Source organism: Chionomys nivalis, chromosome 3, assembly GCF_950005125.1.
Source record: "Chionomys nivalis chromosome 3, mChiNiv1.1, whole genome shotgun sequence".
In the NCBI taxonomy this organism is placed as follows: domain Eukaryota; kingdom Metazoa; phylum Chordata; class Mammalia; order Rodentia; family Cricetidae; genus Chionomys; species Chionomys nivalis.
This window is the reverse complement of record NC_080088.1, coordinates 61,349,959-61,376,452: the sequence shown is the minus strand read 5'-3', so window position 1 is coordinate 61,376,452 and position 26,494 is coordinate 61,349,959. Positions and strand designations below refer to the sequence as shown.

General features: G+C 42.2%; 1 protein-coding gene across 1 annotated transcript in view; it reads left to right on the top strand.

Annotated features, from left to right (window-relative positions):
- Nucleotides 1–26,494, top strand: part of Osbpl11 (oxysterol binding protein like 11) — a 62,953-nt gene that overhangs the window by 19,104 nt on the left and 17,355 nt on the right. Inside the window, exons 4-9 of the mRNA XM_057765378.1 lie at nt 1,497–1,576; nt 3,703–3,879; nt 11,093–11,294; nt 14,716–14,861; nt 20,233–20,373; nt 25,706–26,204. Coding sequence (XP_057621361.1) covers nt 1,497–1,576; nt 3,703–3,879; nt 11,093–11,294; nt 14,716–14,861; nt 20,233–20,373; nt 25,706–26,204 — 1,245 coding nt within the window. The remainder of the gene's footprint in view (nt 1–1,496; nt 1,577–3,702; nt 3,880–11,092; nt 11,295–14,715; nt 14,862–20,232; nt 20,374–25,705; nt 26,205–26,494) is intronic.

Sequence of the window (26,494 nt, the reverse complement as noted above, 5' to 3'; positions counted from 1 at the left end):
CTTTCCCGTGCACTTGGGTACAGGAGCTGCTGTCGCTGCTGACACACTACTCCATAGCCTCAGAACTGCTCTGAGGGTTTACGGAATCTGTCTTAGTAATTGTTCAAATTGGCAATGAATGAATCTGTTTAGTGATGGGCCTTTTAAAAACGGTTTTGTAGATGAAACCCCTACAACCCATATAACCTAGACTTGTTTAAATAATACCATTTTATGTCTGCCACAGGGAATTTTTCCTTTTTGCCCATTGTCTTCTTGACATCTTTTGGTGACTAATGTATTCAATGCGGGTTTGTTAAAATGTCCATATTCATGGGGGCTGGAGAGATGGCTCAGAGGTTAAGAGCATTGGCTGCTCTTCCAGAGGTTCTGAGTTCAATTCCCAAAACAACCATCTGGTGGCCCACAACCATCTATACTGCGATCTGGTGCCCTTTTCTGGCATATAGGCAGAACACTGTATACATATTAAATATTTTTTTAAATATCCATATTCATTATGATACAGTATAACTTTGGGTTTGGTTTTGGGTATTCATATTGGTTTCTGATAAAATTGGAACCCTGTTCAGGGCGATACGACCGTCACTTGGACTTCTTTAGACAGGGTCTTGTGCGCAACCTAGGCTGGCTTTGAATGCTTGTCCTCCACCTCTGAGTAATAAAATTACAAGCTCTTGCTGCCTATACCTGGCTTATAACTTCTATGTAGATAAATTTATGAAGAAATATGTGATTTTTACTTAATAAGTACACATAAAGTATAGTGGCTATCCTAACTGACTATTTTGCTAAGATCTGAAAGGATTGCTAATACTTCAGATTCAGATTCTATTTTTTTTCTTATTTTTATTTACTGTTCATTGGTGTTTTCCTACATATCTGTGTGAGGGTATCACATCCCCTGTAACTGGAGTTATAGACAGGTGTAGGCTGCCATGTGGGTGCTGGGAATTGAACGTGAGTCCTCTAGAAGAGCAGTCAGTGCTCTTACCCACTGAGCCATCTCTCCAGCCCCAGTACTTAGATTCTAAATTGAGGTTGTTTATTTAAATAAGGATATTTCAGCTGGGCAGTAGTGGTGCACACCTTTAATCTTAGCACTCAGGAGGCAGAAGCAGGTAGATCACTGAGTTTGAGGCCAGCTTGCTCTACAGACCAAGTTCCAGACTAGCCAGGGCTACACAGAGAAACTTTGTCTCAAAAACTGAAAATAAATAAATAAATACATACATACACACATACATACCACCGTAAGGAACTCAAGACCTATTGCCTCGTGTCCTTACCTGGTTTGCTCTGTCCTCCCTAGGCAGTGTTCACTTGTAGCGAAGGCAACGCTTTAGTCTTCCTGTCCCCCACTGTCAGTGACATTTTCTGTAAGGAAAGTAGAACTAGTCTTTGCTTTCTACTCATCCATCTTTTGTACTGTGGACAATTAATTGTGTTCCCCAAATAAATATGAAAATAAGTAACGTGTATATTCTTTTTATCAGCCACAGATGCTAAAGAGCGGCAGCACTGGGTTAGCAGACTGCAGATCTGTACGCAGCATCACACAGAAGCTATTGGAAAGGTATGTGGCTTTGTACACAAAGTGGGGGAAATGTGAGCTTTATACCTTCTTCCCCCATGAGACAGGGTTTCTCTGTGTAGCTCTGGTTGTCCTGGAACTCACTCTGTAGACTAGACTGGCCTCGAACTCACAGAGATCTAGCTGCCTCTGCCTCTGCCTCCCAAGTGAGTGCTGGGATTAAAGGCATGTGCCACCATCGCCCACTATTCTTTTACATTTAGACACCGGGGCCAGTGATGTGGGGTGATTTGCCATTAAGGTTAATGACCTCAGTCTGATCCCTGAGACCACATGGTTGAAAGAATTGACCTTGAGAACTGACCTCTTATTTTCATGTGTGTTCTGATGTTCATATGCATATACATACAAATTAAATGAATGTTTATAAAAATACATTGAAATACCATTTGTATACCATAAAGTTTGCTCTTTTAAAGAGTATAATCCCATGGTGTTAGTGTAGTTATAAGATTATACAACCTTGGCAGAATATTTCTATCAAGCCCCTAGGTAGCCCTACATAGTCAACACTGTTCTCTCCTTCCCATACCCATACTTGTTTGCTTGGACGTCTAAGCATGGTTTATTGTGTCGGCTTTTTCCACTTCAAGGTTCATCTAGACTCACACGTACCAAGCAGTTCTCCTCTCAGTCCCCATCCTGATAGGGTCTACTGTGCTCCTGGTGGCTGGCCTTGTAAAGTACCCATTTGCTTCAGTTCTCCAAGTGCTGGGGTGTAGGGATAGGCCACCATGCCAGCTTGTGGATTCTTTCTTTCTTAGATGCTTTCTTTGAATTTGTTTTTTCGAGACAATATCTCACTCTAACTCAAACTGGCCTAGAATTTGCCATGTAGCCCGGGGTGGTCTTAAACCTTAAACTCTTGGCAATCCTGTGTCAACACTGCCCCGCCCCCTTTTTTGAGACATGTTCTCATGTATCTCTTGCTGCCCTTACAATGTAGCTGAAAGTGACCTTCAATTTCTGCTTTTCTCTATCTTCCAAGTACTAGGATATAAGCATGTTTTACCACATTGGGTTTATATGATGCTGGCAGTCAAATCCAAGGCTTTGTGCATGTTAGGCGAGCCATTCTACCAGGTAGGGCACATCCCCAGCACTCCTCCTGTTTCAGCCTTTTCTGTTTGTGTGTGTGTGTGTGTGTGTGTGTGTGTGTGAGTGAGTGAGTGTGGTGTCTGAACCTGTTTTGTTTATCTTCCTCAATCCCTCTTTTTTTTTTTTCCCTTTTGGCCAGGAACAGCTCCCTGATTTGGGTAGGCTAGCTAGTCAGTAATCTCCAGGGACCCTCTGGTCTTTTCCTTCCCAGCAGGCCTAGCTGTTTTATGTAGGTGCAGGGGATCTGAATTCTAGTCCTCATACTCAGGCAGCAAACGCTTAGCTGACAGCCATTTGCCCACTCTACTTGCCTCAGCCTTCTAGGTGATAGGATTACAGGTGTGAGCACCTGGATCTGACTTACTATTTTTATTTATAGATGCTATGAATCATGTGAACTAGGGTTTAAGGTTTTGGATGAACATTATTTCAGGTGTGTGTGCATTGGCATACAGGCGGAGGCCAGAGTTCAGGGTCAGTGTCTTCAGTCACTCTCCACCTTGTGTTTTGAAACTAGCCTCTTAAAATAAATCAAACAAAACATCGTATTTAGGTCCAATGCCTAGTCTCTAGGAAACACAATGTAATATTCTACTCATGGTGCCAACTGCTAGTCAGTGACAGTGAGCAGAAAGTACCAGACTGTTCCAAAGGACACCTGATTGTTTCTTTAGGAGATGTATTATATTACTGCTTACAGAATATATATATATATATATATATATAGTTTTTGTCTTACAATGTTTAAAATAAGAAATCAGAAAAATCTTGTTCTTCTAATAGACTTTCAAAAAATATATAAAAATTCTTTGAGAATGACATACTGGAAACTTCAATTTCCTAATCTTTGAATAGCATACAATTAATCTTCAGGAATTTGTCTAAATCAAATCTGATGTTAATATATTCTCAAAATTCTACATGTATAAAGCCTGAAGTATATGGTAATTTAATGGCAAGAGAACCAAAATTTAAAAAGCAAAAGAGACATTACTTTGTTTTTCTGACAGAATAATCCTCCCCTGAAGTCACGGAGCTTCTCGCTTGCATCTAGTGGTAATTCTCCCATATCCCAGAGGAGACCAAGTCAGAATGCCATTTCGTTTTTTAATGTGGGACATTCCAAACTGCAGTCAGTGAACAAAAGAGCTCATTTGCATCCAGACCATCTTGTGGAAGTCAGAGAAGTAAGTATGAGTTGAAGGCCAGGTAAGGTGCACAGCAGCAGTACCTGGTTTTCTCCCAGTGTCGTGGGTTCTGTTTGTGCCTCTGGGCCCTTTGGTGTAAAGATAGTAAGATTGCAGGTAGTCCAAGTTCTTTGTGCTGGGTGGGATACTGTCATTTTTCTAAGAGTCTGTATCTTTTTGAGTTTTCTTTTTAAAAATCTATGTCTGTCTTTTTAGTTTTCAAGTAAAACTACAGGTTCCTTTGCTGTAAAATTTATGGTCAAGAGAGTCATTAAGCTGGTTATGGAGAAGCATAACTGTAATCTGAGCTCTTGGGATGCCAAAGTAGGAGAATGGCCAGCGTGGACTCCAATGTGAGAGCCATGACCTAGTGGGAAGGATAGAGAGCCTCTGCAGAGATCATTCTGTAAAACAACAAAATGTTATAGATAGGGATGAATGCATGAGCTCAGTGGTAGAGTGTATGGCTGGTGTGTACAACCCCTGTGCTCAAGCTGAAAAGCCAAACAAAAACACACAGACCAGACAGGCAGACTGACACATAAAAATTTGTCACACACGGCCAGGCGGTGGTGGCGCACGCCTTTAATCCCAGCACTCGGGAGGCAGAGGCAGGCAGATCTCTGGGAGTTCGAGGCCAGCCTGGGCTACAAAGGGAGTTCCAGGACAGGCTGCAAAGCTAGAGAAACCCTGTCTCAAAAAACCAAAAAATAAAAAATAAAAAATAAATTTGTCACACACAAAAGTAGAGTTGATCTGGTATTGCCTTATCTTGTGATTTATTTCTTTTTAACTCTAGTTGATAAAGGGTGCACTTTGCCGGGCTGTAACTATTTCAGGCATTGCTGGCTAAGCTAAATTTCGTAGGGCTTCCAGTTGACTAAGACGTGGGTTGTGGACATGGTACTGTAACGCACCCAGGTGTTTTGAGGCAGACGGCTGGGGAGAATGTGTCCTCTATCAGGATATATTTATGTTTATGAATATAGAAAGTGAAGTTTATAGAGATGAAGTAATACGCTTTGAGACACACAAAACAACCACTTTTGATTCTAATCCTGTTAAGCAAATAGGTTAGGTTATAAAACATCCTTTTCATAAAAGGCAGTATGTGAATTCTTTTCTTGCTCTTTTAAAATCATTCTTCTTGATATTTTGCTTCACTAAGTAAGTTTTTAAAATTAAAATTTAGGTCCGGTGTGGTGGTGAATGCCTTTAGTCTCAGCACTTGGCAGGAGGAGGCAGGCAGAGGTGAGTTTGAGCTCAGCCAGGGCTATTTAGTGAGACCTTGCCTCAAAAAAATAAATCATGACCCCCCCAAAAACTATTTGAAGGAAAGTCTGAAAGATCGCTCAGAATGCAGAGGTCCTTGTCCACCAAGCCAGATGACCAGAGCTTGGTCCCCAGAGCCCACATGGTGGAAGGAGAGAACAGATTTCCACAAGTTGTCCCCTAGTTGCCACACATGCATATGACATATTACACTTACACACATTTATATAATACATGCTCACACATGCAAAAAAATGTTAAAAATATTTTTAAAACTTCTGTTTGGTATAGAACATCATTTCATACACCATCAAAATTCATATACTCACAATCCAAAAATTCAACTTCTAGAGTTTAGATATTAAATTAAAATTCATATGACAATAGTTATAAAAATCTTAAAGCTAGGGCTGGAGAGATGGCTCAGAGGTTAAGAGCACTACCTGCTCTTCCAGAGGTCCTGAGTTCAAGTCCCAGCAACCACATGGTGGCTCATAACCATCTATGAGATCTGGTGCCCTCTCCTGGCCTGCAGGTGTACATGCAGGCAGAACACTGTATACATAATAAATAAATAAAAAAAATTATTAAGCCGGGCAGTGGTGGCGCACGCCTTTAATCCCAGCACTCGGGAGGCAGAGGCAGGCGGATCTCTGTGAGTTCGAGACCAGCCTGGTCTACAAGAGCTAGTTCCAGGACAGGCTCCAAAACCACAGAGAAGCCCTGTCTCGAAAAACCAAAAAACAAAAAAAAAAAAATTATTAAAAAAAAAAAACCTTAAAGCTAAGACTGCTGATCATTGCTAAACCTATTACCGTCTTCATAAACTAACAGTATGTGAGCCTGCAAGTCAGACACTGTCAAGCCAGCTGCCATCAATAATGGCCTGAAAGCAAGGTGTGGTTGAGCATGCCTTAATCCCAGCACTCAAGAGGCAGAGTTAGGCCTGGGGTGCATAGTCCTATGGCCAAAAGAAAAAAAAAATCACCCTTTTTTTTTTTTTTTTTTTTTTTTGAGATACGGTTTTACTGTAGACCAGATTGGCCTGGAATTCATAGAGATCCGCCTGCCTCTGCCTCCTGAGTGTTGGGATTTAGGGCATGTGCCACCACCTCCTGGCTTCCTTGTTCTTTAAAAAACTCATTCTAGGGGCTGGAGAGATGGCTCAGAGGTTAAGAGCACTGCCTGCTCTTCCAAAGGTCCTGAGTTCAATTCCCAGCAACTACATGATAGCTCACATGTAATGGGGTCTGGTGCCCTCTTCTGGCCTGCAGGCATAGACACAGACAGAATATTGTATACATAATAAATAAATAAATATTTTTTTAAAAACCTCATTCTTTTGAATTCTTCGTTTGGCATTTCTTTTACATCTGCTTTTGGAATCTGCCACTGGAGAGGACATACTTTAGGCAGTATCTTAGGCGGTATCGTGTTGCTGTATTTCTGTACTTGTTGTCTTCTGTGGTGGGAATTACCTGTTGGGATAGTTGTCTCTTCACCTGTCATGAAGACTTGCGGAAGCAGCTTTCTCTTGACCGCGTGTCCCAGGGTGTTGATGCTGTGTGGAGATGCAGCAGTTGTATTCTTTGCTCCAGAGGTGAATGTCCTGTACTGGGACTTCAGGCCCCACCCCTACATATGCCTACTTGGATTTAGGTTGTTGCTCCTGGCCTTTTTGACTTTTGTTTCTCCTGTTCTTTGAGGTAAAGCTTCCACTGAAGGTCAGTCAGGACTAGGCCATGGTCGGGGTAAAGTTTATTGTCTCTCACTTAGTTCAAAACCCTCATTAAACTCAAGGTGCTCAGCTCAGTCTCCAGCAACAACAAGATAAAAACAAGCCAGAGAGAGAAATGCACTGAAGAAAATCAGCTCAAGGACTACACTCAACACACAGCCATAGGGAAAGGGGGAAGAATGATACAGAATAAGCTTTAAAGGCAATAAACTTTCATTTTATTTTTAAAAAGGCAGTGGGGAGCTGAGTGTTGGTTTAGTAGATGAGAGCATTTGTTGCTATTGCTGAAGATGGACTCAGTGCCTAGCACCCACACAGTGGCTCACAGCCATCTGTAACTCCAGGTCCAGGGGAGCCAATGCCCTCTTCTAACCTTCTCAGGCACCTAGCATGCCTATGCATACCGATAAAACACTCTTACATAGAATTAAATAAGTCTGATTTAAAAAAAAAAAAACAACAGGAAGGCCTTTTGTGGTTAAAGTTGCTTTTAATCTCAGCATTTAGGAGCTAAGACAGCTGAATTTCTGTGAGTTTAAGGCCAACCTAGTCTACAGAGTGAGTTCTAGCCCAGCCAGAGCTACATGGTAAGACTTTGTCTAAAAATAAATAATATTAAAATTTTAAAATGGAAGAAAAGAGAAAAGGAAAACTAGTTTGCAAAGAGTTATTAAACCCTCCTGGCTGAGGTACTCTAAGAGCACCTGCTGTTGGTGGGTGCCAAGACTAGCAGGCTGTGCTGGGTTGCAGATGACAGCAAACAAGCTGGACTGGTAAGAAGGCCACACCCTGTATCTTTTCACTCAGCTAGGCTGTATTCTCTCCTAACACTTTTAATAAGACCTTGGGCATGGGAAATGGTGGACCCCTAAAGACCCCTCTCTCCCACTAAGCTTTGCCAGGCTATAATCTGACCAAGGTGGGCAAATGCTTGTCCCATAGATGTACAGAATATGTGGCCAAGGGCACTGGCAGTATCTGGGTAGCGGCAGCTCCTTACTGCTGAGCCTCCTTTAGGCTAGAGGCTTCTAGTCAGTGCGCCTAGTGAATGTCCAAGCTACACTTATCCCCTTAGTGTCTCCTGAGTGAGAGAAGCAGTCTGAGCACTGAGTTCTGTTCTAAGGGAACCAGAAGAATCTACTGAGTTCGTTTGTTTAGGTCCTACAGCTCTCTGACCCAAACCCCCTTTGGAAACTACTTCCTCTACTTTGATTTCTCATCACAGAGGCAGGGTTACTTACTCCAGTGGCCTCTACTCTTTGTCTCAAAAGCAAAACAACAAATAATGGATTAATTAGCAGGACATGAGGAGTCTCTTTCATGTCTATCACTGTTCCTTTCCTCACTGACTAGACACCAAAAACTTCCAAAACTAGAAGCACACAGTAAGTGCTCCTTTGGCAAGGTCTGTGTGGCCCACCGTGCATCTTTGCTGTTTGCTTATGTTGTTGAATGTAGCTGTTCCTTTCTCTTCATTGCTGTGGTTCCTACATGAGCATGCTACACTTCTGTCCATTTTAGAGTTGTTGGACATTGGAGTTGGTGGACATCTCTACGCCTCTGTTGTGTACTTGAGAATAATTGTTAAATCCTGGTTATATTTGTTTAGCTCTGTTATATCTCACAAAAACTATTCTAGGCCGGGCGGTGGTGGCGCACGCCTTTAATCCCAGCACTTGGGAGGCAGAGGCAGGCGGATCTCTGTGAGTTCGAGACCAGCCTGGTCTACAAGAGCTAGTTCCAGGACAGGCTCCAAAACCACAGAGAAACCCTGTCTCGGGAAAAAAAAAAAAATCTATTCTAAAGTGCTTGGACTTCATAAATTTGAATTATTTGGGAATTAGTCTCTTAGTACATACATACATTTGTATGTGTTTGTATGTATTGTAGTACTAGGAATTGAACATAGGGCTTCACTTATGCTAGGCAAACTCTCTGCTACTTAGCCCCACTAGCCCCCAAATTTATCTACAAGACAGAAGCTAGGCATGGTGGCTCATATCTGTAATCTCAGTGCTTGGGAAGCTGAGGCAGGAGAAGTATCACAAACTTTTTGTTTTTGTTTTTAGGTCAAATTTTTAAGTTTTTACTCTTATTTATGTGGATGTGTGTCTGCCTGCTTGTTTGTATGTGTACCACGTGAATGCAGTATCAGAGGAGGCCGAAAGAGGGTGTTGGATCCCCTGAAGTTCCATGTAACTGTGAGCCACCCAATGTGAGTGCCAGGAATTGAATCCAGGTTCTAAAAAGTACAAGTGTTTTTAACAGCTGAGGCATCTTGCCAACCTGTCTGTCTCTCTGTCTTTCTCTCTTAACAATTTATTTACTGTAAATTTGTGAGATGTGTCTGTGTCACTCACTGCACATGTGGAGGTCAGAGGACAACTTTCGTGAGTAGATTTTGACTATCACTTTTGTGTGTGTTCTGCAGCTCAAACTCAGGTTGTCAGACTTGCTGGCCAGTCTCTCCAGCCCTGATTGCCATAAGTTTTGTGTTTTGTTTGGGAACAACCTGGGTTACAACATAGTGAGTTCTAGGCAATTCCCTACTACAAAGGGAAGCCTATTTCAATAAATTGATAGACAATTTAGAAAATGCACAACAGAGTATCTGTGTATTCATATTTATAAATGTGTTTATATAGATATCTTTATGTCCAGCTTCTCATTTTGAAGATTTGTTTTCCTGGGAAAGGTAAAGGTTTAAACCTTGACCGTGTCTCATGTTTTTAGGAATTATTTCATATAATACACTTGATTTGCTTCATCGGGCCACTGCGTGTGTATCTTTATGGAGCACAGGCTGGGTGCATACAGCCCTAACACCAGGGAGCAGAAACAGAAGGATCGCTGGGACTTGGTGGCCAGTAACCAAGCCAAAGAACAAAACCAGGGACCTCCAGGTTCAGAGAGCAACCCTGCCTCCAGGGTCTTAGGTGGAGAGCAATGGAGGGGACACACACACAACACAGCTTCTAAAGCTCAGAGTTTTTCATTACAAAGTGTCTGTGTGAGTTAACCCTCTGCTTACATTTGAAAGTATCATCAGTTGTTTTCCTCTACAAATATTACATTGTTCACTAATTGTTATTCCATTGGCTCTGTTAGAAGTGATTAGGAACCTGGTGTGGTGGCTCACACCTATGATCCCAGCACTTGGGAGGCAGAAGCAGACTGATCTCTGTGAGTTCAAGGCCAGCCTGGTCTATGTAGCAGGTTCCAGGACAGCCAGGGCTACATGGAGAGACTGGGGCGGGGGGTGGGGGGGGGGTTATAGTAGTGTTGGGTAGGCTCCTAGTCAAAGAATGTCTTAAGTCTTCTGTGGAAAGCTTATAATCTAGTAGTTGCTTAAAACTGGCCTAACAACAGTCCAGAAGCCCTGACTAGGAGGTTAGGGGAGGGTGAGGCAGGTAAGCTACCATGCTTTTTCAGTTGTTCAAGCCTGGCTAACACATTAGAGGAAAGTGATTGAGGGCACAGACTGGAAATTAATTTTAACTGTGGAATTAAAAATTCAGTACCGCTGTTGACGTTGTGCTGAATGTTCTTCTGATGACTTGGGGACGTTAATACTGCTAACAGAAAATAGCAAGCATTTTGTGCTTTATTGCTTCCAGAGAAAATGTGTAGCCATCAAAGGTCATAATCTTCAGTTGATAAGCATTGTTAAATGCCCATTAATTGAAAGTAGCCTAGCAGGGGCTGGAGTGATTAGGAACACTGGCTGCTCTTCCAGAGGACCTGGTTCAATCTCTAGCACCCACATGGTCTATTTTTAACTCCAATCTGAAGGGATCTCATGCTCTCTTCCGGCCTTTAGGGGTAATACATGCATGTGGTACACATACATGCAGACATAAACGCAAAATAATAATTTTTCAGGGGAGGGAGTTGAGACAGGGTTTCTCTGTGTATCTCTGGCTGTCCTGGAACTCACTCTGTAGACCAGGCTGGCCTCAAATTCACAGAGATCTGCCTGCCTCTGCCTCTCTGAGTGCTGGGATCAAAGGCGGGTGTGTAACCACCACCTGGCTAATAAAATAATTTTTAAGCAAGAAAGTAGCCTCGCAAAGTTAAGATAGATTTCTAAGTCTAATATACTTGGAAAATACTTCAAAGAATAAATACTGTTATTTAAATGACTAGCAAACATTATCTGTGTCACATCGTGAGTGAGACCCACAGGACTGTTGTTTCTCTTAGATGATGTCTCATGCAGAAGGACAACAACGAGACCTGATTAGACGGATCGAATGCCTTCCTGCTTCTGGCCTTCTTAGTTCTTTGGACCAGGACCTCTTGATGCTCAAAGCTACTTCCATGGCAACTATGAACTGCTTAAATGACTGCTTCCACATTCTCCAGTTGCAGCACGCGTCCCATCAGAAGGGCTCATTGCCCCCAGGTAGGTCGGAGATTAAAGGTAGGACTGAAGATTGGCCTTAAAACATGGGAAGCACTGATTTTGTTGTCATTTAATGCTATGAAAAACATTTTTTGAAAAATAGAAGAGGGAAATTAAAAATCAGTTGAATCCCTTGACTTTTAGTTAGCACACTAGTGTGATACAAGCTTCCTTATTTTGTGCTTTTTTTTTTGGAATTTAGAATATTTTAGGTCTAATGTTTAACATTGAATATACCTTTCTAGACCTCGAACTCAGCACGTCAAAAGGTAAACAAATCTAGAGCTCAGTTTCTGTTAAAATAGTGGCATTCCTCTCCATTCCTGTATCCAGGTAATGGGTAGAATCTCTGGGATGTGTCCTGACTCCCAGCTCTGTCCACTGCTCATTTCCTCTTTAGTGTTGCATTGTGTTCTATCATGTCATGGTTTTCACTAAAGATCAGAAGTACTTTCCAACTTACAATCTTTTGCTAAGGGAATTTTTTAGTTGCTTACATCCTTAGATGAGTACTTTGCTTCCCTCGAGTTATTCTTCTTATTTGAACATTGGATGAGCTGCCCTGATGTAAGAGATGTGGGTTAATTTTAGTTAATGATCTTGTTAGGAAAATGAAACATCTTATTTCTAGTCTGTACTATTTAATTTTTAAAAAAGTCTATCAGACAGCACTGGTTCTGGTTACTAGATTAAATGCTAAATAAACTTGATTAAATAGTATATCATTTAAAACAATCATGAAACTTTTGTATGTTTTTTTTTTGTTGTTTGTTTGTTTGTTTTTGATTTTCAAGACAGGGTTTCTCTGTAGCTTTTGGTTCCTGTCCTGGAACTAGCTCTTCTAGACCAGGCTGGCCTCTAACTCACAGGGATCCGCCTGCCTCTGCCTCCCAAGTGCTGGGATTAAAGGCGTGCGCCACCACCGTCCGGCTTGTATGGTTTATTTAATGCAACCTTATTTTTGATGTTTTCATGATTAAGACAGATGTATGAGTAAATTTGCATTAATTTCCAAAGTTTGAAGTTTTAAAGTGAAAGTCGTTTTCACATTGGACTTTTTGGAGGCTAGGTTTATAGGTGGTTCGAGGAATTACCTTATTGCCATTGCTGGTTCTCACCGTAGTTGCCATCTTTTCCAATTTTGACCTGTAAAATTTTATAATCTCCTCAGAATGAAAATATAACTTGGAAAAACAATTACCATTCCATTAAAATTCTTCAGTGACATGGAAGCTGAAATCTATGTTCAGAAGAATGTTTAAACTCCGTAAAGCCATATTTTTGTTTTATCCATTTATGGACTGTGTTGTAATAAGAGCGGCGGGGCTGCGTCCCCGGCACCCGGCCGCCCGCATGGCTTTACCAGGGAGGATCTTAACCTGCATCTGTCTGGAGTGGGAGAATCATGGCGACTCACTGATTCGGCTTCTTTCTCCCAGCATTTTGTTCTGTTTACTCCACCCACCTAAGGGTTGGCCTATCAAATGGGCCTAGGCAGTTTCTTTATTAATTAACCAATGAAAGCAACAGATTAATACAAGACCCACCTCCATCAGCGCCACTCTGTAGTAATATGAGCAGCTGGGCTGTGTTCCCAGCACCTGGCCGCCCGTATGGCTTTACCTGAAATAATTACATGGAAACTGTATTTTTTTAAATATTGTCTGGCCCATTAGCTTTAGCCTTTTATTGGCTAGCTTTTACATATTGATCTAACCCATTTTTAATATTTTGTGTAGCACCACCAGCTGGCTTACCAGGAAAGATCTTAATCTGTGTCTGTTTGGAGTGGGAGAATCATGGCGACTCCTTATTCGGCTTCTTTCTCCCAGCATTTTTTTTTGTTTATTTCACCCACCTAAGGGTTGGCCTATCAAATGGGCCTAGGCAGTTTTTTTATTAATTAACCAATGAAAGCAACAGATTAATACAACACCCACTTCCATCAGGACTGGCTATAAACTCACTATGTATCATGTATCACAGACTAGTCAGCTACTCCTGCTCCCTTGATTTTTTTTTTAGTTTTATTTATTTATATTTTATGTGTAAGTGCTCGGCATGTGCACCTACACGTCAGAAGAGGGCATCAGATCCTATTTTAGGTTTTTGTGAGCCGCCATGTGGTTGCTGGGAATTGAACTCAGGACCTCTGAAAGAGCAGCCAGTCCCCTTAACCCCTGAGCCATCTCTCCAGCCCGTGCTGCACCTGCTTTCTAAGCACTGGGGTGACAAGAATGTAGTACTGTTCTGCACCATCGCGTCTGAATATGTTAGCTAGAGATTCATTTGTATATGTGTTCATTTGGAGGGGCCTTGAGGCCAGATGGCTGGTTTAATAAAGTTTATTATAATTTCTACTTACCTGACTAGCCCTCTAAACTGAGTCTTTTTAATTAATGCTCACGTGTCTTCTATTTTTGGGGGAAAAAAATTGGATAGTGATATTAAAAATAGTTATTTTCAGTTAGAGGGAGAATGTTTTCTTATTTGTACAACTTTAAAATAGGCCCATGACCTTAGCCAGGACATTTCTCCAGTCTTCGTGCCTCTAGTGCCAAGGGGCAGTGAACAAGGCAGGACACTACTAGCCTGTTGGGTACTTTGTCATTTATTACTCATTTCAAGTCTGGTCTTTGACTTAGTAAATGGCCTACTGTTTTCAGTTTCAGTTTTAGTAGTCTGAGTGTCCCTTATTCTTGCACTCCATAACCTAGCTTCTGTGAAACCCAGATCAGCCTCTGAAATCAAATGGAACATTTCCATTATTGATTAGGCATAGAATCTTTGTTAAACTAGTTGAGGGTAACAAGAGACCATTGACTCATTAATTGAGAAGTGACAGGTCTCCAAATGTGACGCTGACTTCACAAGGTCAGCTCTGTGAGTTCAGTAGAAAAGATTTTCAGTTTAAATTACTTTAGGCTGCTGATGATTTAAATAGAAGATATATGTCTAGTATTTAAATTAGAGCCAATGAGTTATTTTGATTGCTTGGGAAAATTGCAATTTTTAAACAAATTATGTTGGTCTCCCATCTCAGCTTCCTGGAGTGGCTCTCCACTAAAGCCTAATTATATATGTTTTGATGATTAGAGAGACATAATCGATACCACTGGCTAATCCGCTGTTGAGGAGCTCACTCCAAGATTCACAGACTTGTTTAAGAAGCAAGATCAGCCCTATTCAGGGTGGAGTTCTTTTACATATAGTGTCTCATTTCAAGTTGCAAGTTGCCCTGTGGTGAAATACCCAATCACGGTGCTCATGCTAATGAGGCCCAGCTGCTGTCTCCTTTCAGGGCAGGTTGAACTGCTTTAGTCTTGTAGCGTCAAAACAAAATTGTTTAATAAAATCCAGATCTGCTGTACTTCTCAGATTATGAGCGAGTCTCAGGAGAATTTTTCTCTTACTTCATCAGGAGCAACCATTGAGTGGTTGGAACCAAAGATACCTTTATCAAACCACTATAGGAATGGAGCTGAGCAACCCTTTGCACCTGAGCCGAGCAAGCCCATGGCCGTCCCGGAAGCACAGTCTGCCGCAGAGTCTGGAGCAGTAGCAAGGGTAAGGGGATATGAAGATTTGATTTTGGTGGAAGAAATGAGGAATCATTGAAAGGGGACGGTGTCGTTTTTGTTGTTAAGGCGTTCATGCCCACAGAACACTAGAGTAGCATTCTTGCAGCTTCTAGCTGTTGATATCTATCTGAAAGCCGCTTGTTTGCTTTGGAAAAGCTATTAATTGAACTTGAACATGGGTTTTCCAGGTCTAATGATGTCCCCTTTTTAGTCTTTACTTTTGTCTGATACAGATAATTATTTATTTGTTTGATTTTTTTTTTTTTTTCTTTTTGAGACAGGGTTTTACTCTTCCTAGCTGGCCTAAAACTTAATGGATAGCCCTAGTTGGACTTTAATGATCAATACTCCTCGTGGCTTACCTCGCAGGCACCACCACGCACAGTCTCATCACATTTTTTGTGTTTGTTTGTTTTTGAGACAAGGTGTAGCCCTGGCCGTCCAGGAATTCTCTGTCAACCAGACTGGCCTTGAACTCAGAGATTCACTGCTTCTGCCTCCCAACTGCTGGAATTAAAACTTGGGTCCACACAATAGTAATTTAGCTTTGTTTATTGGTCTTTGCTTAAATAGATTGTAAGCGTTGGTCACCAGTACAGCTGTTGCTCTCTGTCACGTGACCGCCGGCTTTAATAGTTACACAAAGTGGTGCTCATTTTGTGTTTAGGAACTACAGTGTTGTATTCTGCCATAGACGCACTGTTAGAAATTATATCATTTCTCATTTTGTTTGCTTTGTCTTTTATGTTCTTGTCTGCAATTTTTATGCCTACTATAATTACATAGAGAGTTGAAGCTATTTTCTGTCTAGTCTATACAATTAGTGTTTTAAAGTCAAAATAAGATGCTGAGTTAATGTCCCTGTTGAATGTCTAGTTTGTCTTTTTGTTTTATTTTTAGTTTGTCTTTCTTATTAATAACACTATTGTTAAGTATTATTTTTCCTACCAATTTTTGATTATTTCTTTACATTATGTCCCCAATAGAATTACTGAGTCTAGATTAATGCAAACTTTATGTTCATTTATATATGAGCAAGTTATTTCTTAAGAGATAAGGCACTAGTCCAAAACTGTAAAGACTGAATTTATGAAGAGGCTCTGGAGACAGGGAGCTGAGGAGCAGGAAAGCAGGTTAGTAAGTAAATAGCATGCATTGACACACACATGTGCCCACAGTTGTAATTGCCAGGCTGTCTGGAATTAGAGGAGAAACAAACAGGAAGACATAGTTCTTTCACTGAAGAGGTGTGGAATTTACTTGCAGCCACAACTTCTGTACACTAAAACAACAGGTGATAAGATGAAACCAAAAAAAATTCTTAATTGATAAGATTTACACTTTTGCCGGGCGGTGGTGGCGCACGCCTTTAATCCCAGCACTCGGGAGGCAGAGGCAGGTGGATCTCTGTGAGTTCGAGACCAGCCTGGTCTACAAGAGCTAGTTCCAGGACAGGCTCCAAAACCACAGAGAAACCCTATCTCGAAAAACCAAAAAAAAAAAAAAGAAAAAAGAAAAAAAAAAAAAGATTTACACTTTTGCGATTTGCCCTTCAGAAAAGAAGTACTGGGTAGAAGAGGAATGCTTTGGAAACAACGCTTTTAAAGTTGGGCTTTCAGGTTCCTCACCTGTAAAGTAGTGATGCTAATGCCTTGTGAGACTGCGGTCAGGATAAAGTTAGCAGGGTTACGTTATCACTAGCTGTGCGAGCCAGTCACAGCATTGTTACATACTGTAGCCATGTGCTCAGTGTGGAGTGGTACTTCCTGCAGCATTGCTCCATAGAGCTCACAGATGCTGTGTGGTCTGTGCTCCCAGGGAAATACAGTCAGGCAGGATCATGTGCTGGGATTAAAGGCGTGAATCTCCACCACTCGGCTGAAACGTGCATTTAATCCCAGCTCTCAGGAGGCAGAGGCAGGCTGATCTCTGAGGTCCAAGCCAGTCTGGTTTATATAGCAAGTTCCTGTCTCAAAAAAATTAAATAAATTTTTCCCCTATTCCAATGAATTATTTGTTGTAGCACAATGAAAATTGGGCCAATATGATGGCTCAGTGGGTTAAGGCACTTTCCATCCAGCCTGACAACCTGAGTTCAGTCCCTGAAACTCACATAATAGGAGAGAATTGACACCCTCCTGTTGTCCTCTGACTTCCACATGCACGCCATTTCCCACACATGCCCACACACGTACACAATATAACATATACACTTACACAAAGTATGTAAATAGATGTAATAATTTTTTCAATATTAAAAATTATATTCTTCTACAGTTATTCTACCTGGTGTTTTCCTTTAGTATTATTTCCAGTAGAGAAAGTTCCATCCACAAAGTAACTGGGTTCTGTTTATTGTTACTGTTTGGGTTTTGGTGCCGAGATTGAGTGTGCCAGGGTCTCAGGTAACTGAGCACATGCTCCATCTGAGAGATACCCCATCCTCCAAAGCTGTGTTTGCATTATTAATCTGTAGCCTGTGTTCCAACCTCAGATGTAAGGGTACCTTTCAGAGTGTCAGCATTCTTAGTCACAAGCTAGGAGGGTTTCCTCTGAGGTCTCCTGTAATTATTTAATCTCATGTAATGGTTTTGTTTGGTCCATGTGTAGAGAGGGCTGTCAGTTCACCTTGTTTTAAGAGTGACCACCGTTCATGTAGACTTTATGTGCAGTGCTCTAGGCTTCAGAGCAGGGGCTGGTTCCTGACAGGCTGACTCTTAAAGAGGAGTGTGAGGAAGGAAGTCTTGGCTTCACTCCTCAAGGTCATAAAAACAGAAAACTGTACTGTAAACACGCAAAATTTGTCTGTGCAGTCTTTTTTATTTTTGTTTTATTTTATTTTATTTTGGCTTTTAGAGATAGTTTCTCTGTGTAGCTTTGAAGCCTGTCTTGGAACTCACTCTGTAGATCTGCCTGCCTCGGCCTCCCTCGAGTACTGGGATTAAAGGCGTGCTCCACCATACCTGGCAGGTTTGAGATTTTGTTAGTTTGTATGTGTCTGTGTACTGTCCATGTGTGTTTGGTTTGGTTTTGGTCTAGCTACACAGAACAAAAACATGTGAGTATCTTACTTGAATGGAATTAATAGTGGTGGGGAAATAAAAATGACACCACCAAGATAATTTCTTTATAAAAATCCTCATAACTATCGAAGCATGATGGCTTACACCTGTATTCCTAGCTCTGTGTGAGGCTGTGGGTTTAAGACTGTTCCCAAATTACCTACTCACCCCCACTCCACTATCCTGATATTCTTAAATCTAGTAAAGTAGAAAAGATGGCATACTTATATTCAGCTTTTTGGAGAAAGATGCTGACAAGCTGATCTTTGAGAGGCAGGGCACACCACCTCTGTATAAACGTAACTGCTGATGAGGTTCTCTTGAACCTTGGTGTATTTGTTGTTCAAAGCAAGCTGGGCAGGTATGGTGGCTCCAGCCTTCAATCCTAGCCACTCTAAAGACTGAAGCAAGAGAATCATCACAAGTTCAAAGTTAGCCTGAACCGCAAAGTGAGTCTCCAAGCCACCCCAGCTACAGAGTGAGACTCTGGCAAAAACATAAAAGTCAGCAGGGTTGAGGAGATGAGATGGACCATTTGGTAGTTTCTGTTATGCATATATGAGACCCTGAGTTTAGATTCCTTGGCACCCATGTAAAATCGAGGTGCGGTGGCACTGCAGTGCTGTGGAACAGGGTTAGGGAGATGGAGATAGGCAGACACCTGGAGCTCACTGGCCAGCTATCCTAGAAGATCGGTGACCTCCGGGTCATTGAGCGATCTAGTCTGAAAAAATAAAGCGAAGCCGGGTGGTGGTGGCGCATGCCTTTAATCCCAGCACTTGGGAGGCAGAGGCAGGCGGATCTCTGTGAGTTCGAGACCAGCCTGGTCTACAAGAGCTAGTTCCAGGACAGGCTCCAAAGCCACAGAGAAACCCTGTCTCAAAAAACCAAAAAATAAATAAATAAATGAATGAATGAATGAATAAATAAATAAAGCGAAAAGCAATAGAGGAAGGTCTCTGATATCAGCCTCTAGCCTTTACATATATATACAAACTCGCACGCACACACCGTCAGAACCCAAGAGCCTATAATTTGAGCATGTGGCAAGTGAATTCAAGAGAATCAGGAGTTCAAAGACATACTTACTTCCAGGCCAACCTGGGCCATTTGAAACTGTTTCGAAACAAAAATAATTCCTGAGATTAAAGGCTAGCCTGGGCTACAGAGTAAATTCTTACCCCACCTCCGCCTTCATCGAAAAGCCCTAAAAAATTAAAAGTAAGCTAAAGTAATAAATATGCAGTTGTTTAACTAGTCATTAGAGCTAGTGAGTTGGAAGTACACATCTTCTTTTTCTAGGAGGTTATTGATTTGATTAAAATGCCGCACAGAGTACTTTTGGTGGCATTGTGACTGACAGGCCACAGAGCATTTACGTGTATCTGGAATCTCTTGAACCATAGATCTTCTCAGGCATGAGTGATAGCAAAATAAGGTTCACGATAGTTAGATTTGATATGTGTGTGCATTCACCTTCAAATTTTACTTTACAGCTTTAGGTTAAACAGGGACAAATATTTAATCCTTAAACCTCTTGAATTTGGGGTTGGGGAGATGGCTCAGCAGTTGAGAGAGCATACTGCTCTTGAAGAGGACCAGTGTGTAGCTCCTAGCACTCGTGTGGCTCACGGCTCTCTTGTCAGCTACGCATACACACCCACAGACAAAAGACATAATTTTTCAAAGTAATAAAATAAAAAATTAAAACAAAACCTGAATTTAGCCAGACTTGGTGGCTTATGCCTGTACTCCCAAGACTTGGGAGGCCGAATTCAAGGGCAGTTTGCCTTATATAGTGAGAGAGTTTGTCTCAGACAAAAATCACTTAAAATTGTAGATGTGGTAGTGGCTCCCAGATTAGTGTCAAAGCTAAGTTTATTCAAGGACATTCTTTGCTCTTTTTGAAAAATACTGTTTTTGCAAAATGAATGTATTATATTATCAGTACATTCCTGTGATCTCAGTACACAGAAAGCTAAGATGGGAGTTTGAGGCCAGCTTTGAGTACATAGTGAGTACTGGGTTAACCATGGTTACACAGTAAGACTATGTCTCAAAAAACAAACAGATAAAAAAAAATCACAGGACCACAGTCTGTTCTGTACCAGTAATTATGATCTCTTCAAAAGAAATGTTTTTCCTTAATGATAGGAGTTGTATTTTCAGAAGGGTTTTGCCTACCCTCTGATTTGTTTAGAACTAGAATAAATGTCTTCAAGACTGAACTGTTTTTTTCTTAGTAAATGTTAATAAGTCCTTCTAACACTGGACTCTGCTCTCTTCCCCATCGAGGAACCTGAAGAGATTGATGCGGATGATGAGCTCGAGGACACCTGTGACAACAGGGAGGACGACCTGGGGGCGGTGGAGGAGCAGCGCAGCGTCATCCTGCATCTCTTGTCACAGCTCAAGCTGGGCATGGACTTAACCAGAGTAAGTCACAGGTCAGGTGCGGGGGAGGCGAGGCTCTCTTCTGTGTCTGACGGCTGACAGCAGACAGCCCACTGTGGTGCTTGACATCTGAATCCTTTGACGGGAGAGACCGAGGCAGGAGGATGGTGAACTCAAGGCCAGCCTGGGCTGCTTAGATGTCTCTCACAAACTGATACTTGGGTTCCATCGAAGGCTGTATAGGTAGAGGTGAGAGATTTTTCCCCATGCTCACCTGTCATGGAACTTTAAATAGAAAGCCTTTTGCCTTTAGAATTCAGTTTTTATCACTGAAAAGTCAAAAACACTGTCCTTTTGTATGTTTGGGTTGGGAGGGGTGTTTAACTGAGACTTTCTGTGCTTGATAGGAGCTTTTCCTTTACACTGTGTATTTATTTGATGTGTGTGTGGTGGTGTGGGCAAGAGTCAGTTCTTTCCTTCAAACTCCTTTTACTTCAGGCTTTAGTTGGTATCATTCTGATCAGGAAATATGTTCACATTAGCTGTTGTGGTTCTTGTTGAAGTAGTCTGGCGAGGGATTATCTGGTATTCGTTGCTATGGTGGTTTTTGTCCTTACTAGAATTTAGGTTTTTTTTTGTTTGTTTTTGTTTTTTTTGGTTTTTTTTTTTTTGGTTTTTTTGTTTTTCGAGACAGGGTTTCTCTGTAGCTTTGGAGCCTGTCCTGGAACTCCCCTTGTAGCCCAGGCTGGCCTCGAACTCCCAGAGATCCGCCTGCCTCTGCCTCCCGAGTGCTGGGATTAAAGGCGTGCGCCACCACCGCCCGGCTTAGAATTTAGGTTTAAAAGGCATAAAAGCAGCATTGAGGCTTATGAGGCATAGAACACTTATTAAGAATCTTCTAGTAACTCAGGTGGAAAAGCTCTTTTTTGATATAAATCAAATGTTATGTACTTTCCTTATTTGTGTTTTATTAACTAAAAACATTTTATTGTTGCTAATTGAGCACCATTCATACAACATTTAAAGGAATGGTGCTTCCAAACCATAAGGAGTATGTGACACACGCATGTGTGTGCCCCAGAAGCAAGGGACTAGAGTCGGGTCATTGGCCTTGCAGCAGCACTTTTGCCGTCCGAGCTGCCTCTCCAACCCCATCTTCCTACATTTAAAATGATACTAAATGAGGATAGTTAAGCACACCGTAGAAAATGTGGAAACAGTAAAACTGGATCTGGTGGTCCGCACCTGTAATCTCAGTGTCTAGGAGACTGAGGCAAGAGGATTGCCTGAATTTCAGGGAAGCTGGGATACATGACAGGCAATTGTCTCCCATCATCTCACTGTCCCTGAAGTATAGGATTGTCTTCCAGGTTAATCATATGGAGGAGACCGACCATAGCAAGGATTTGCAGGCAACTGTGAAATGAAACCCCTCCCACACTAAACTCTAAACGTTACCAGAACTCAGAGTCTTCTAGAGCCCTCCCAGTTGTAGCTTCCTACTTTCCATATGTGTAGTGCTGAAGAAGGACGCTTAAAAGAAATCCCACACTAGCTCAGAATTGAGTGTAACAGAGGGTTATTTATTTAGGGGTAGACTCACAGATCACAATCCTCTGCTGAATGGGGAAGAACAACCGAATTCCGCAACCGGAAAACAGTCTGGATGCTCGCTTTACACCGGCATAAATAGTATAAGAGGCCAGGCCCCAGCGGGCGGCAGGAATCCCTACAGCGTATTGCCTAGTGCCTCACTTGAAGTGTAGTCAGGTCTGCTTTTCTTTATCGCTCTCACTTGTGTCTGTACACCATGCCACTGTTATTACCTTGTAAGGAACAATCTGAAAAAATAAATGTGAGGCTACAGGCTGGCCTTGAGTCGGTTAATGTCGCCTCACCCTCTAGAGTCTGGACTGTAGGAGTGTGCCACTCTGCCTAGGTTTCAGAGAAAGTGACTAGCCACCAAAAGTTTAATTAGCTTAAAAAAGCGGGGGTGGGGGGTGGGTGTTTTGTCAGGCAGTGGTGGCACACTCCCAGCATGCAGCAGGTAGAGACAGGTAGATCTCTGCAGGTAGAGAGAGGTAGATCTCTGTGAGTTCAAGGCCACTATGGTCTACAAGGGCTAGTTCCAGGACAGCTAGGACTGTTACACAGAGAAACCCTATCTCCCCCCCCCCCCAAAAAAAAAGAAAAGAAGGAGAGGGGGAAGGGCTATTTTGATAGATGAGGGAGGTAAACATTTGAGTCTCTGACTTCAGCTTCTTGTAAAATCTTGCAAGAGTTTTTTTCTTCCTGAAGAAATGAGAAGATAATGTGAGTGAACCCTGTAAAGTGCACGTCTCAGAGTTCGAGCATGTGGTATAGACAAGTTCCTGGACATCCCGTGGAAAGGCCGGCTAGGAGCTGTGCAGGGTTCTCTGCTTCTATCAAGCTGTGGCCTGTCTCCAGGTGTGAGGACCAGAAGAAGCCAGGATGTGTCTGGTGGATGAGCATCTTCACGCAGAAAAGACAGCAGCGCCTAGGAGGAGCTGGCTCCAGAGCCTCTCCAGGAACCAGCAGTGTAGATTGCTTAAGATTAAACTTTCCAGTTCCCAGATCTTAAATATTGTTCCTTTTTTTTCTCCTTTCTGGGTACTTCTGGGCTTGTTTGTGTTGGACTTGTTTGGTACATTTTATTGGGCTTTCAGTAGAAGGTGTGAAGCCAAGCTAAGAGCATTGTTAGCTGTGTTGGCTGCCAGTCCACAGCTCTGTCACTTTTTTTTTTTTTCTCTTTCGAGACAGGGTTTCTCTGTGGCTTTGGAGCCTGTCCTGGAACTAGCTTTTGTAGACTAGGCTGGTCTCAAACTCACAGAGATCCACCTGCCTCTGCCTCCCAAGTGCTGGGATTAAAGGCGTGCGCCACCACCGCCCGGCAGCTCTATCACTTTAAATAACTGTGCAAATCTTGTTAAAGCTCCAAAGATCATAGTTTAAAATACACATCACTTAATTGATTTATTTACTTATTTATTTTTATTTTTCACATTTTGGGCCTGGACATGGGCACAAATGCCAGTCTGGGTAAGAGGACACCTTGCTAGAGCTGCTTCTCTTCTTCACCAGTGTGGTTCTGAGACTCGCCCTCAGGTCTTCAGACTCAGTGACTTCTTGGTGCCAAATCCTTTTCCTGCTAAGCTATTGGGATGTTTTGTTTTTGAGACAAGAGCTTCACTGGGTGGCTTAGGCTGGCCTTGAACTCTTGATCCTCCTGTCTCTGCCTCCTGAGTGCTGGGATTACAGTCTGAGCCATCATGCCTGGCTCTTTTTTTATTGTATTGTTTTGTTTACATTTCTTTTCTTTCATTCATATCATTTCTTTCCTTTAAGAAATTAACTGAGAGAATGATTACTTGGTGGGTAAAATGGGTATGAACTTCTTGGGACTTTTGAAAAATCTTGCCAGTTTGCTTTCTCAAAGAGTTGAATCATTTTGCATTCTTCTGTTTCTGCCTTAAGTAAAACATTTAATCTGTCTTGCTTTGGGCTGTTGAAACTTCTCTTCAAAATTACTCATTTGTGCTAAAAATCAACTTTGAGTTAAATTGTTGCTTTGGTCTGTGATATTTCTCTCCAGTCTGTTCTGTCATTCACTCTCATTTCCTCTCTTCCCTCCTCCCCAGGCTGGCCTTGAACTTACTGTAGAGCTGAGTATGGCCTTGAATTTGGAGTCCTCCTGCCTCCACCTTCTAAGTGTTTAGATTAAAAGTATGGACCACCTTGCCCAGTTTCATGCGATGCTGGGCAGTGAACATGGTCCTGTGTGAGCCTAGGCCTTGTACGTGCTAGGCCAGCACTCCGCCCACCAAGCTACGTACATCCCCAACCCTTGACCTTTTTGTTCTCAGGAAATGAATTTTTCAACTAGATGTTTTTGTTTACTTTTATGGTTTGAGTGTTTCACCTATAATTATGTGTGCACCCACGTGAGTGAGCGGTGGCCCCAGGAGTCAGAAGAGTGCACTGGGTCCTTGAAACTGAAGTTACAGATGGTTCTGAGCCATCATATGGGTCCTAGGAACCACACTGGATCCTCTGTAAGAACAGCAAATGCCTCTGTCTGTGGGGCTATTCTCCAGGAAATAAAACCTTATCATGTACAGGTTTTTTTGTTTGTTTTGTTTTATTAAGACAGTTTCTTCTTATTGTGTAATCCTGTATCTTAGTTCGATTCTCTGTTTCTGTGATAAAACCCTGACTGAAAACAGCTTGGAGGAGAAAGGGTTTATTTCAGCCTACAGCTCACAGTCTCTTCATGAAGAGAAGTCAAGTCAAAACCCTGAAGACAGGGCTGGGTGGTGGTACACTCAGGCAGAGGCAGGTGGATCTCTGTGAGTCCAAGCTGGTCTATAAAGAGAGTTCCAGGACAGACAGTGCTGTTACACAGAGAAACCCTGTCTTGAGGGGTGGAGGGAGCCTAGAGACAGAAACTGATGCAGAGATCATGGAGGATGCTGCTCACTGAACTATTCCTTGTGGCTGGCTCAGCCTGCTTTCTTATACCATCTGGGACCACCCATCCAGGGGAGCAGATCAAGAAAATGCCCACAGACATGTCTTCGGGCCAGTCTGATTGATGAAGTTTCTCAGTTGAGTTCCCTCTTCTCAAAAGAACCTGGCTTGTGTCCTGTTTACAAAAATTAACTAGCACATGCTCGCTTGGCCTCACATTGGAAGGGGTCTGCCTCATGCTCCCAAGGGCTGCCATGTTCAGCTTCCCACAATTTATCTTTAAGAAGAACAGAATGTGGGCTAGAGAGAAAGGCTCAGCAGTGAAAAACAGGTACTGCTCTTGCAGTGGACCTAAGTTTGGTTCCCAGCTCCCTTGTTAATGCAGCTTACAACCGCCTGTAATTGAGGGAAGCTGACACCCTCTTCTGGTTTCCACTGGACCTGTACTCACCTGCACGTACCCTACACAAACACACACATATACAAATAATTAAAAATTACATTAAATCTAAAAGAGAAATGGCATGTCTCATACAGTACAATGTGCCTGGTATATTCATGCAGCCTGGAAGCCCGAGAACTATAGAAAATCTGTCGGACACGGCCACTGAGTATTTTGTGCTGCTCTGGAACTCATGTCAGGTCTCTGTCTAACCATCTTTTTGTCTTGAATTTATATTTAATCTTAACCATTCAGGCAGAGTCTCATCTCCTTTTAAACATGCTTGGGGTTTTATTTTGTCTTGTTTTTGTTTCTTATTATAAAGACCATATTCTTTTGTTTGTAGCAAATGCTCTTAGAAGATAGAGGTAATTATTTTTGGATATATATCTATATATAGATATATTAATTCTCCCTCTTAATTGATTTGCATTGATGTTTTAGGTGGTGCTTCCTACATTTATCCTGGAGAAGCGCTCCTTACTGGAGATGTATGCAGATTTCATGTCTCATCCAGACCTGTTCATAGGCATCACCAATGGAGCCACGCCCGAGGACCGGATGATTCGCTTTGTTGAGTACTACCTTACCTCATTTCATGAAGGCCGGAAGGGAGCCATTGCTAAGAAGCCGTACAATCCTATCATTGGGGAGACTTTCCACTGCTCCTGGAGGGTGCCAAAGGGCGGAATGGCATCCGGTTTGAGTGGCAGCTCTTGCACCTCCACCGTCACAAATCATGCTCCTCTGCCGGAGGATGTTCTAGCCCAGGGGGTCTCAGACTGTTACACTGTCAGATTTGTCGCTGAGCAAGTTTCCCATCATCCTCCAGTCTCAGGATTTTATGCAGAATGTACAGAAAGGAAGATGTGTGTAAACGCACATGTCTGGACTAAAAGCAAGTTCTTAGGCATGTCCATAGGTGTGACAATGGTCGGAGAAGGTGAGTAGAAAGATTGTTCTTCAGTTTTTATATCAAACTTGCCAAGCTTGGAAAGGCTGTATAGGGATTAATTGTAGGATTTTTAAGATTTGTTTGTATGTATATGAATATTTGCCTACATATATGTTAAGTGCACCACGTGTATGCAGTAACCACTTACAGGCAGTTGTGAGCTACCATATTGGGGACTGGGAACTGAGCCCCTGAAGTCCTCTGCAAGAGCAGCCAGTGCCTGTAACTGCTGAGTTCTCTCTCCAGCCCCTAGTTAGAGATTTTAAGTGTTACACAGA